The sequence below is a fragment of the Monodelphis domestica genome, chromosome 1 (assembly GCF_027887165.1).
Source record: "Monodelphis domestica isolate mMonDom1 chromosome 1, mMonDom1.pri, whole genome shotgun sequence".
Taxonomy (NCBI): domain Eukaryota; kingdom Metazoa; phylum Chordata; class Mammalia; order Didelphimorphia; family Didelphidae; genus Monodelphis; species Monodelphis domestica.
The window spans coordinates 373,944,668-373,957,397 of NC_077227.1; the positions used below are offsets into that span (position 1 = coordinate 373,944,668).

The following is a 12,730-nucleotide window of genomic DNA, read 5'->3' on the forward strand; positions in this document are numbered from 1 at the left end:
ACAGCCTTGTTTCACGCCATTGGAGATGTTGAAGCAATCAGAAGTCTCTCCACCAGATAGCACTTCCCCTGTCATGTCGACATGAAAGAGCTGGATCAGTTTGATGAATTTTGCTGGGCAACCGAGCTTGCTGAGGATCACCCACAATGCGTCCCTGTTCACTGTGTGGAACGCCTTTGTCAGGTCTATGAAGACAATGTAGAGACTCAGGTTCTGCTCAAGGCATTTTTCCTGCATTTGCCTCACTGTGAAGACCATGTTGATAGTGCTGCTATCTGGTCGGAAGTGGCATTGTGATTCAGGCAGGTTCTGCTCTGAAACAGATTACAGGGATCTATTATGCTATTATGAGATACTTTTATCTAATTTAAAGTCAGTCTTATGAATAGTGAATGTCAACCTATTATCTTGTACCATCTGAGAAATTAGGATGGTTTATCATTTTGTATCATGTTTTTTATAGTTTACTTATGCAAAAAATTCTCAACCTTACATTATCATATTTTCAAGTTTGAGAAGGTTTTTTTTTGTTTTTTTGTTTTTTTTTGTTTTTTTTTGGTTGGGGAAGGTAGATATAGTATTCAAAGTATTCAATATTTTAGAAATGACATTTTATTATAAATCCATAATTGTCAGCTATAAGTATATTTTGTTCATTTTAATTACTTCACTGTAATTGTATCTTGTTTGAGAGATGTTTTGTCTTTTAAATTTTGTATAAATAGACCCATTTTCTTTCTTTTGAGCTGATTTCCTTTTTCTTTTAGAGTTCCAAAAAATCTATGATGCTTTAGATATTTCCCTGATAGAGAGAGGGGAATCATTCTACCAAGATAGGATGACTGATATTGTCAAAGAATTTGAGGAAAAAGGTAAGTTGTAAACTTAAATAAAACTACTTAGAATTTGGAATTCATTTCATTCAAACTATCATTTTTAGGACACTGATAGTGGTCGTTTTCTTCATCCTCATATGCTCATATTTATAGTCTATTTAGAGATGATAACATATATAAACAAGCAACATCGTCATTATATCAGCTAGTCAGTTAACAAGCATTTATTATATGTTCACTATACATTCTGTTCTGGGAGACAGAAAACAAAAAATGAAAAAATGTCTGCCTCCAGAAGCATATTTTATTGAAGTAAGGCAACATGAATATATACAAAATAAATACGAAATATTTCATAGGAATGTAAGGCACTAGCAGCTTGAGAGATAAGGAAAGGTTTAATAGAAAACTAAAAGGTGGTACTTGAGCTATTAAGGGAAATGAGGGGCCTTATGCAGTGGAGATGAGTCAGGAGTACATTTCAGGCTTGGCGGGTAGCCATTGCAAATCCATAAAGACAAAATATGAGTTTGACTGGACTATAAAGCTGTAAGAGAGTGATGTGTAATGAGATTAGAAAGGTAGGTTGGTTCTGAGACATGAAGGACTTTAAAAACCAAAAAGATTTTGTAGTTATTTTATCCTATTGGGAATAGGGAGCTATTAGAGTTTATTGTGTGACATGGACAGAGCTGTATTGATGGCAGTACAGGATTGTAAATTACAGCAAGAGGAAATTTGAAGCAAAGTGACCAATTAGGAGGTCATTGAAATCCAGGAAAGAGTTCATGAGAGAGCCCAGACTAAGTTGGTGTGACTTTAGAGGTGAAATCTGAGAGGTTATGGAGGTAGAAAAGAAAGATTTGGCAACAGGTTAGGATAAGGGGAAGTGAGAAGACAACGCTGAAGTTACCAACCTAGGAGACTGAAAGGATGGTAATATTTTGCAGTACCAAAAGGAGTCTAGAGGCCATGTACCCAATTCACTGATATACCAGGGTATCCTTAACAGTGAAACCAAAGTTAATGTAAAGAGTTTCTTCCTTTAGGGGGCAGCTGGGTAGCTCAGTGGATTGAGACCCAGGCCCAGAGACAGGAGCTCCTGGGTTCAAATCTGGCCAGACCTAGAGATGGGAGATCCTAAGTTTAAATCCGGCCTCAGTCACTTCCTAGCTGTATGACCCTGGCCAAGTCACTTAACCCCCCCATTGCCTAGCCCTTACTGCTCTTCTGCCTTGGAACCAAAACATAGTATTGATTCTAAGACAGAAGGTAAGTGTTTTTTAAAAGCTTTTTTTAAAAAAGTGAATTGTTCAGGTCAAGGTGGACAGAAGATCCTAAGTTTGTGTTGTTTTGGTCATAAACATTGAGTTCTTGAGCACAAGTACCTGGACAGGGACTCATGGCAGTTTCTGTGCCAATTATTGTGGTTAGAGCTAAATGGAAGCTCTTGGAGTTGCCTGAACCATAAACAATATTGAGTCCCAGGACAGAGAGTTGGAGAATATTTCTTCCCTGGAACTGAAATTGATGAAATTGAAGAAGTGATAGAAACAAAGAGACAAGAGTACTTAATTATCCAAATCCCCTTTTAATGACACTGTATATAGCTTGTGAAAAAGATAGATGCTACCTGGAGGCTTGAGTGCCAAATCTATTCCATTGATCCACTACTCTTATTTCCTAGCCAGTACCAGGTCATTTTGAAGATTATTACTTTGTAATCCTGTTTGCGATCTAATACTGCTAGGCCACCTTTGTTATTATTTATTCTAACTGTGAAATATTTTTTGGTACTTTGGTATGACATTGAATAAGTAAATTTATTGAAGGATGAACTATCATTTTTATTATATTGGTTTGGTTTTCCCATAAGCAAACTAAGATATCCCCAGTTGTTTGAGAGTTCATTTCCTAAGGATAGTAATGTTCACCACTATACTGAGAGTGTAATGATAATTCTGAGTCAAAGATGAAGCCACAGTGGTATGGCCTTAGGTCAAAATAATGGCTTATCAGAGAAGGAGAGTGGGACATCAACCTTCCCCCACCCCTTTTCCACTAGCTCAATGACCCTATATGTATAAGAATGTTGCAATTATGAAATTTTTTTCTCATTCTCTGCTGGTTCTATCTGTTATGATAGAGGTTTGCCCAACTAGACCTTTGAAGTCATTAATCCAACAGTGAGCGTCAAAAATCCTCTGAGCAATTAGTTCTGGCAAAACCTCTCTCAATGGAGTAAAATGTAAGCTGCATCGCCAGCATGTGAATTAACCTTGAGAGAGATTAACTTTTATTTATACTTTTTCCTGTGTGGTGGCCAGGAATCTAAGTGGTCTGTCACACAGAGAAAATAGAACTGGACAACTAAAGGCTCTCCACTTTAAAATCAGTACCAGTGGTGGAATTTTGTTGATGCCCTCTACTGCATACAGTTGTTTATAAGGCATGTTAATACTGGAAACATCATACTTCCTCAACATTCATCTCAAAATGGAAAACCCAGCAAATGTGATGGCAAAGTGCCCAATCTGGGACCTTCTTCGAGGACAAATGAGCTAATCAGGGCAATGGTAGAAGGAGGCCTTAGTGGGAGTATATGTTCTGTAGGAGTTCTGATAGTGTCTGACAGCAGATGATGAATTTAACTGACAAAGCAATCCCGAATGCAGACCTGAGATGAAGAGAATCAATATAATCAATTTTCCAGTCAGAGGCAGATTATGAACCACATGGGGGCATACTGTCTCACTCTTACAAAGGCAGATTGCTTAAACTGGCATAAAGAATACTGTTATACAGATGTAATTCCATTGCCTTTAGTTATAGGGTTCATAAAGTCTTGTGCACCAACTTCAACAGAACATCATATCCCCATTTAAAGATTGACAGCACCAGGCAATACTGTTTATTAGACCATTTCCTCAATCTGTTCATCATTTAATTTTGAGTTGACTACATGAATAAAAACTTTTTCCCCTTCCATTTTTGTTTACACATAGTTTTGGACCAGTCCATTCCTGGCATTACTTTATTTTCTTTGTTGTTGTTGATACATTTTGTTTTTATTTCCCTTTTCCAAATATGTCTCACTTCCCTACCCAGTGAGCCCTGAGGCAAAAAAAAAATCCACTAAGCAAAATCAATCAACATGGGATCATGCCTGACAATGTATGCAACATACCACACCTGTAGTCCCCTCTATACTTCCCCTATTCCCTTCTGCAAAGGAAAGGAGGAAGAAGCATGTTCTCAACTCTTATCTCAGTCCACGCTTGGTCATAATACAACATTCAGTTTCTTTTCTTCTTTCCCTTTATATTGTCATTTTGTTAACCTCATTTTTTCCCTAGTTCTGCATTATTCTGATTCCTTATCACAGCCTTTTTCAGTTACATTATAAATTGGCTTCTTGAGTGTATCCTTAAAGACAATTATGACTCCAGTTTGAATAATAAAGTCTTGGAAGACTTGGGCAGATGGAACAGGTGGGGTTTTTTAAGGTGCCTATCAGGAGCTTAGGAACAAATGTCATAGATCCGAGTTGTGTCTCAGAGCCAGAAGACAGACAAAAATGACTTTGGTTGTATACTATTTCTTTAAAGTGTTCTTAGAAATAGCTCTAAATAATTTTTCCAGAGGATACAAAAGAAAATTCATCAAATTCATATTAAACCCTTGGGTGAGGAGTAAAAATGCAAGAGTTAGTAAATTTCACCCTGTTTAAAAATATTTTAAAGTGCCTAACATAGCTGTTCTGTGAATATTATTGAATTGAATTCTAAATATTGTCTTGTTGAGAAATATTTTTACTCCTGTTGACAATTAGCCTCTTCCTGCAGGATTTGTGCAGGTGGATGATGGGAGGAAGATTGTGTTTGTCCCAGAAAGCTCAGTTCCACTAACAATAGTAAAATCAGATGGAGGTTATACTTATGATACATCTGACTTAGCTGCTATCAAGCAAAGACTAATGGAAGAAAAGGCAGATATAATTATCTATGTGGTAGACAGTGGACAGGTGAGTTCATGGATCTCTTTTTGTTCCTATTTTCTATAGAACTGTAATATTTTACTTTGCTATTTGGTAGTTGGCCAAGATCTTTAAACCCTAAAATTCAGAAGTTTTATTCTTGTTTTACAAAGATGCTTAGATGTCAGCAAGACTACTTTTAAGATCTCTAAAATACAAAGAAATAGAAGTTGTTATTGAATTCTTCAGTTGCTATTTCTCTTAGAGCAGAAGTTCTTAACCTTATTTTACATCTTGGATCCCTTTGGCAATGTGGGAAAATACTTTTCACAGTGTTTTAAATATGTAAAATGCATAGGAAGCCAATTATGGTAGAATAAAAATGTAAATTTTTTTCCTATTCAAATTCATAGAACCTTGGAAATTAGTGGAGTCCAGGTTTAGAACATGTGTTTTGGATAGACCTTCCATGAAGGATTTATGAAAGTAAAATGTGGATGAGCAGTACACAGGATGAAGTTATTTGAAGGGAGTTGTTTTCATTGTTAGTGAAGAAAATACAACCAGAAAATCACTGATTATTCTAGGTTTTGATACAGAAAAATAGCCTCAACTTCTTTAATCGTATTCCAGAACAGAACGTATAAATGTTTTTCTGTTATTTTGTATACAGGCTGTACACTTTCAGGCAATATTTGTAGCAGCTCAGATGATTGGATGGTATGATCCTAAAGTGACCCGAGTAAGCCATGCTGGATTTGGCGTAGTGCTAGGAGAAGACAAGTAAGTGCAAAACCTGGGGAGAAAAATAGAATGACCACCTCCTCAAAATCTACAAAATCATTTTTTTTTTGGTTGCATGATCAGAATTCAAGAAGCTGCCTCCCTGGTGAAGGGAGCAGCTGTGCTGCTCGGTGCATTGAGAGCCAGGAGGTTCCTGTTCAAATGTGACCCTGGGCAAATCACTTGACCCCCATTGCCTAGCCCTTACCACTCTTCTGCCTTGGAACTAATACTCAGTATTGATTCTAAGATAGAAGGTAAGGGTTTAAAAAAAAATTTTTTTTAAAGAAGTCTGGTGAAACCAACCGAACAACCTTGTAACACAATTCTACTGGAACAGCTATTTGCAAACATTTTGCCCTATTTCTAGCTCTCCCTATAACAGCTATCATTATTGACTATGTGAGATGTGTTATACTGAGTTTTAGTTTGTAGTCAGAGCACTAGGTCTGCTTTGTAACTAAATAATTAAGGAATTGCTCAGAATTTTAAGAAAATTGTGTGGATTTACTGGTTTATTTAAGTTTTGATTTGTGTTTATTGGGAACTGACTTTAGAATTTATAGGCAGTTGTATTTAAAATAGTATGAAGTTAGTATATTTGAGTAAGTTTACTTGATACTTATCCCCTAACCGAATTCTCATTTTTTCATCTAATCAGATATGATAATTTAAAATCATAATGATTTTAAGACTAATATTTCTGCTCTGCTAGTGTATTTATTGTAGTATTTTATTCCATTAAAAATGCTTAAATAAGAGCACATATTTTGGTCGGGCAGAAACATAGTTATATATACACTGCATGTGTGTATCATATTTGTATATACTTAAACATCACAGATTCTGTCACCCACTGTTTCTAACTGGATTTGTTCTGTCTTTGATATGTTTACAAAGAATCACCCTTCATGTTGTTGTTTTTTCCCCTTTGTCCTTAATTCAGGACCCTGCCCTTCCTCTCCACCATTCACCATTCATCTTCTCTTTTCTAATAGCCTCTTTTTTATTTTGGATTCACTCCACTGCCAGTTTTGTTTTTGTCCAGTTGGTGCTTGAATCTATTAACCCAAAACTTTTAAATGTTTGATTTTAGGAAAAAATTTAAAACTCGCTCAGGTGATACAGTGCGCCTCATAGATCTGTTAGAGGAAGGACTGAAAAGGTCTATGGATAAACTGAAGGAAAAAGAAAGAGATAAGGTAATTTGGGGCCATATTGGCATTGGACAAGTATGTGTTTTGATTTTTTTTCCTTTGCTTCTTACTGTGTTTGTTAAGTAGACTATAAATTGTAGGCAATATGATACTTTGTGACTATCAGCTTTTTGCACTCAAATAATGTACTGTGAACTACTTAAAAAGGAAATGCTAATTTCTTAGGATCAGAATACTATTTGCTCTCTGTTGTCATAGACTCTCCTTTTACCTTCTTTACTCAGTAACCTTTCCTCCCTTAAAATAAAAGATAAAATAAAAATTTCAGTAATTGTAATGTCCTATCCTGCCGCTGTCCCCTGCCACCAAAATCATTCTCCCTCCTTTAGCACCTGACTCAACATCTCTTGCCTTTATACCTTGGAACTTTAAAATCTCTATAGATAGTCCTTCCATTTCCAATTTCCTAAACTTCATTCTATCTGTGACCTCTTTCATACTGCACTTTGGCCATATGGAATACATTACCTGCATCCCTGACATTCTTCTAACTGGCCATAACCTGTCATTCTCACCCTATCCTGTGCTTAGTCCCTCCTGCAGCTCTTCTTTGCCCTTATTAAGAACTCTAATCTTTTTCCTCCTCAGTATTTTCTTGGACCATTTCTGTTTCTCTGAATTCACTTTTCCTCTTTCTCCAACATCAGTCCAATAGTTAGCCATTTTTGCTCTTGAATCCTTTGCTGTCTCTGTGGGACCCTCCAACCCACCTTGTTCTGTGATGGTTCTTTACTTGCCAGACTTAAAACCTGGATGATTCCCACCAGCTCTACTTCTCACAAGCAATTGAAAAAAGCTAGAGGTAATCTCACACCCATTCTGACTGGGATACCTTATGAATTAATGTTATCCAACTTCAGCTGGGCCCTCTCTGCAATAAAGCAATTCTTTTTTTTCTTTTTTTTTTTAATTTTTAATTTTTTTTAACCCTTACCTTTTGTCTTGGGATCAGAACTGCGTATTGGTTCCAAGGCAGAAGAGTGGTAAGGGCTAGGCAATGCGGGTCAAGTGGCTTGCCCAGGCTCACACAGCTAGGAAGTGTCTCGGGTTAGATTTGAACCTAGGACCTCCCATTTCTAGGCCTGGTTCTCAATCCACTGAGCTACCCAGCTGCCCCCTAGAGCAATCCTTTTTTTATCCTTCCCCACAAAATCTGTTCCAGACCTCTTTTCTCATCAAGGTCCCATGTGGCCTCTTTCTCCTCTGAACTGAAAACTTTCCTCTGACTGAACTGTTGAGAATTTTTAAGGGCATGAACCCTTCTGCCATTCTCGTCTTAGATCCCCTAGACCAGTGGTATGAAAATCAAATGAAAACAGGGCCACTAAACCTTACATAAGGATCCCTACAGGCGACACATTGACTTAGAAAACCACATTGATATCTGCGTTCCATTTTATTTTTATGCATTTTGTTAAATATTTTCTGTTTCGTTTAATCTGGTGCATGTAGCCCATACTCATTTGACACCTCTGGCCAAGATGGAATTCACCCTCCTTTACTGAAGTTTCTGACTCCTTATGTGCATGGACCTGTCAAATCCAGGAAATCGTCTTCTGAATCATCTCACCCACTCCACCTCTCTGAATATTTCAGGCACCAGCAGTCTTTGTCCATACTTTCTCTCTTCTCACTCTTCAACCCTTTGTAATCTAGCTTCCAATTTCATCATCAACTGAAACTGCTTTCTCCAAAATTACCAAAATCTAATGGTCTTTACATAGTCCTGATCCATCTTAACCTATCCATCATGTTTGAGATTATTGGTTACTTCCTGCCTGTCTGGCTTTTCAATCTCCTTTGCTGTCTCCGTCATATCATACTTCAAAATGATGTGCACATTCTTAGGTTTTCAGCCTACACTCTCTTCTATGCCTTTTCATTGGCTTAACTATATTCTGTCTTTATGAATTCAAGACTAGTCCCATTCTCTTGAGTTTCATCCTATAGCATCAGTTTCCTATTAGATATTTCAAACAATGTCTCAGAGATATAGTAAACTCAAAATGTCCAAAACTTAACTCTTCCTCCATTCCCAACTTACCTAGGTCTGTCAAAGGTACATAACAGTGATCTCTTGGGTTCACGATTTTAGCATTATCTAGGACTCGTTATTCTCTCAGCCCACATATTTAATTATTTCCAAGTCTTGCTATTTCCTATTTCCACCTTTATAACATCTCCTTCTTCCAGCTCAATCAACTTACACAACTGTCACCTTAATTTAGGCCCCCATCACCTCTTATTTAGATTATTACACGTGCTTTCTTATTGATCCCCCTGTCTCAGGTTTCATTAACCCCAGTTCTTCCTCCACATATTTGCCAGTTATTTTCTTTTAAGTACAAATCTGGCTTCCGGTTCTCTAGAATAAAATAGCTCTTTGTTTTCAAAGCCTTTCATGAACTACACCCAGCCCATCTCTCCAATAGCTTTCTGTTTGAGGTATTTTGTAAATATTTGTTAGCTATTAATTATATTCTCATAATATATATGTATTCATTTTTTTTCTTGTCATCTCAGATGTAAGCATTGTGAATATAGGAATTGCTTCATTCATTGCCTAGACTTATCAAATAGTGAGTAATGCTTTTTTCTCTTAAAGGTTTTAACTCCAGAGGAATTGAAGGCTGCTCAGACTTCGGTCGCTTTTGGCTGCATCAGATATGCTGATCTTTCCCACAATAGGATGAATGACTACATCTTCTCCTTTGACAAAATGCTAGATGACAGAGGAAACACAGCAGCTTACTTACTATATGCCTTCACTAGGATAAGGTAAAGTAGAGAGTGAAGCATAGGATGTAATTTTTTATAGAAAGACATCTCGCAGACAACAAGTCCATTGTTACAAATGGAGGACACTGTAGAGGTAGGTTCACATTATACAAATGAGAAAAGGCCTAGAGCAGTTAAGGAGGGTGCCCATGCCAGCCATATCTTTATTTTTCACCAAGTTGCACTTCTCACTTCCCTTGCAGTGGGTATCCTAATTCTCATCCCACCTCGCCCAATATTCTTTTCTGCTTTTCAGATTCTTGTGTGTTTTTTTTTCATTTATTTTACCATTAAATTGTAAGTTTCATGAGAGCAGAGACTATCTTGTTTGCTTGTATTTGTCTTCCTAGCACATAGCACATAAAATTGATGTCACATCTGGAACTCAAACCCAAATCACCTGACTTTTAGTCTAGTGCTCTCATAACTACATCATATAGCCTCTTGATCTAAATTCTGCTTCAAAACATCCCTGGAAATGTGGAGATTATTTTTGCTTTCAGTTTTAAAATAATTGCTTTCATCTGAATCCTTGGACTTCCGCCTTTATTTTCTGCACTACTGTCTCTTAAAGTTATTGGTTTAAATATTTTAAAATTATTTAAAAATAATCTGTTTAGATTTCCATGTTAGTTTTATTTTGGCAAGTGGTTCAGACCAGATAAATAGTGAGTTAGTACAGCTCTTCTTCTTGTTAACTAGCAGTTTTGTGAATGGCTAATGCACTTTTTTTATCGCCAATTTTAAAAAAGAATGGTTATACATACCATAAATGAGCAATGTTTACACAGTAATTTCCTTTTTAGATCTATTGCTCGATTGGCTAACATTGATGAAGAGATGTTACAGAAAGCTGCTAAGGAAACTAAGATCATTTTGGACCATGAGAAGGAATGGAAGCTAGGCCGGTGTATTTTACGTTTTCCTGAGATTCTGCAAAAGATTTTGGATGACTTGTTTCTCCACACGCTCTGTGATTATATCTATGAATTAGCAACCACTTTTACAGAATTCTATGATAGTTGTTATTGCGTGGAAAAAGATCGCCAGACTGGTAAGTGTCTTTGTCCGACAACAGGATTTAGTGTGGAGCATTCAGTATGACAAAACATTTTCAACAGGAGTTAGTAAAACTGATTAGACATGATCCCAGACCAAAGAATCCTTTGAAGATTCTTCATCAAATTTCTACTCCATCCTTCTCTCCCTCTATAGTAAAAGTATATTAAGTCAAGTAAATGTTTGAGATACTGAATACAATCAACCTATGAGAGACGTCTCACCATTTAACATTGAAAAGAAATGCAGCCTATCCTTTATGTCCTTGGGTTCATCGTTTTTCTATAATTCTGGTCAAGTACCTTTATGATATGATTACCTTTTGTTCCGAAGGAAACTACTACATTTCTGCTTCCATTTACAGCACAGAGATACTTAAAGTACATTCTAGAAAGACCATATTCTTTAAAGGAAGACTATAATTTAATAATGCCTGAAAGGAACAAACTGTGTCAATCTGACACAGTTCATGTTTTCATTAATTAAAATAATAAAAATAGTAGTATAGAGATAGTCTTAAATCTTTTTAAATTATTATTTTAAACCTTTTCCTTCTTTAGGCAGAAAGCAGTTAGGGCTAGGCAGTTGGGGTTATGTGAGTTGTCTAGGGTCACATAGCTAGGAAGTATCTGAGGATAGATTTGAACCCAGGGCCTTCCTGATACCAGATCTGGTGCTCTATCCATTCTGCTACCTAGCTGACCCCCATTCATAAATTTTTTATTTTAACATAAAAATAAATTTACATTAGTTAACCTTCCTGTCCCTTCTGTTAAAATGTAGAGGGTATTGTTTATCTTAAGATATGAATGATTTTAAAATATGCCTTTTGTGTTTCATAGGTAAAATATTGAAGGTGAACATGTGGAGGATGTTATTGTGTGAAGCAACTGCTGCTATCATGGCTAAAGGATTTGATATCCTAGGTATAAAACCTCTTCAGAAGATGTGATTAAACCTGTGTTTGAAACATTTTGTTTTTTACAAAAATGGCCAATAGCACTCTGCTTTTTTAAATAATCATGTGGAGAAGATATTTTAAAAAATAAAGGGAAAATGCAACTTTTTCTATGAAGGGGGCATTTTTATTTCCAATAAATATATTTATATGGGAAAAGTGATGGTCCTCTAGTTCCAATCCCAGAGTCCATTACTATGAACTAATTTGGTAATCAGTCCACCCCCAGTTTTTGTGTGTGTGTATGGTTGTTTTTTTTTTTCTGGAAATTTGTATTTAATTACTTAATTTGGGTTTTTTTTTTTCCTATGGTTTCAAGATTCATGTTCTTTCCCTGCCCTCTCCCAATTCTTCTCCTGTAGCCAACATGTAATTCCTTTGGGTTTTACATGTGTCATTGATCAAGACCCATTCCCATATTATTGATAATTGCACTAGAGTGATCATTTAGAATCTACATCCCCAATCATATCCCCATCAACTCATGTGATTAAGCAGTTGTTTTTCTTCTATGTTTCTGCTCCCGTAGTTCTTTCTCTGGGTGTGGATAGTGTTCTTTCTCCCTTAGAATTGTCCTGAGTCGTTGCATTGCTGCTAGTAGAGAAGTCCATTACTTTCGATTGTACCACAGTGTCTCAGTCTCTGTGTACAATGTTCTCCTGGTTCTGCTCCTCTCACTCTGCATCAATTCCTGGAGGTTGTTCCAGTTCCAATGGAATTCCTCCACTTTGTTATTCCTTTTTGCACAATAGTACTCCATCACCAACATATACCACAATTTGTTCAGCCATTCCCAATTGAAGGGCATCCCCTCATTTTCCAATTTTTTGCCACCACAGAGAGCACAGCTATGAATATTCTTGCACAAGTCTTTTTACTTATTATCTCTTTGGTGTACAAACCCAGCAGTGCTATGACTGCGTCAAAGGGCAGATAGTCTTTTAGTGCCCTTTGGGCATAGCTTCAAGTTACCATCCAGAATGACTGGATCAATTCACAACTCCACCAGCAGTGCATTTGTGTCCCAATTTTGCCACACCCCCTCCAACATTTATTACTTTCCTTTGCTGTCATGTTAGCCAATCTGCTAACCACCCCTAGTTTTAACCAAAGGTTCTAGACA

General features: G+C 36.7%; 1 protein-coding gene across 1 annotated transcript; it reads left to right on the forward strand.

The window, feature by feature from the left end:
- The first annotated feature begins 735 nt into the window (after nucleotides 1-735).
- Nucleotides 736-11,724, forward strand: LOC100030898 (arginine--tRNA ligase, cytoplasmic-like). The gene is made up of 7 exons (XM_007474426.3): nucleotides 736-872; nucleotides 4,682-4,860; nucleotides 5,486-5,595; nucleotides 6,692-6,797; nucleotides 9,418-9,590; nucleotides 10,397-10,644; nucleotides 11,492-11,724. Exons 1-7 carry the CDS (start codon nucleotides 839-841, stop codon nucleotides 11,599-11,601), a joined length of 960 nt encoding a protein of 319 aa, XP_007474488.2. The 5' UTR covers nucleotides 736-838; the 3' UTR covers nucleotides 11,602-11,724.
- The last annotated feature ends 1,006 nt before the right edge of the window (nucleotides 11,725-12,730 follow it).

Excerpts from the sequence above, each read along its gene's own strand:
- LOC100030898 (XM_007474426.3), top strand. The coding sequence starts at position 839 with ATGACTGATATTGTCAAAGAATTTGAGGAAAAAG. Across the intron at positions 4,861-5,485 it reads ATGTGGTAGACAGTGGACAG|GCTGTACACTTTCAGGCAAT; the intron begins GTGAGTTCATGG and ends TTTTGTATACAG. Across the intron at positions 6,798-9,417 it reads AGGAAAAAGAAAGAGATAAG|GTTTTAACTCCAGAGGAATT; the intron begins GTAATTTGGGGC and ends TTTCTCTTAAAG.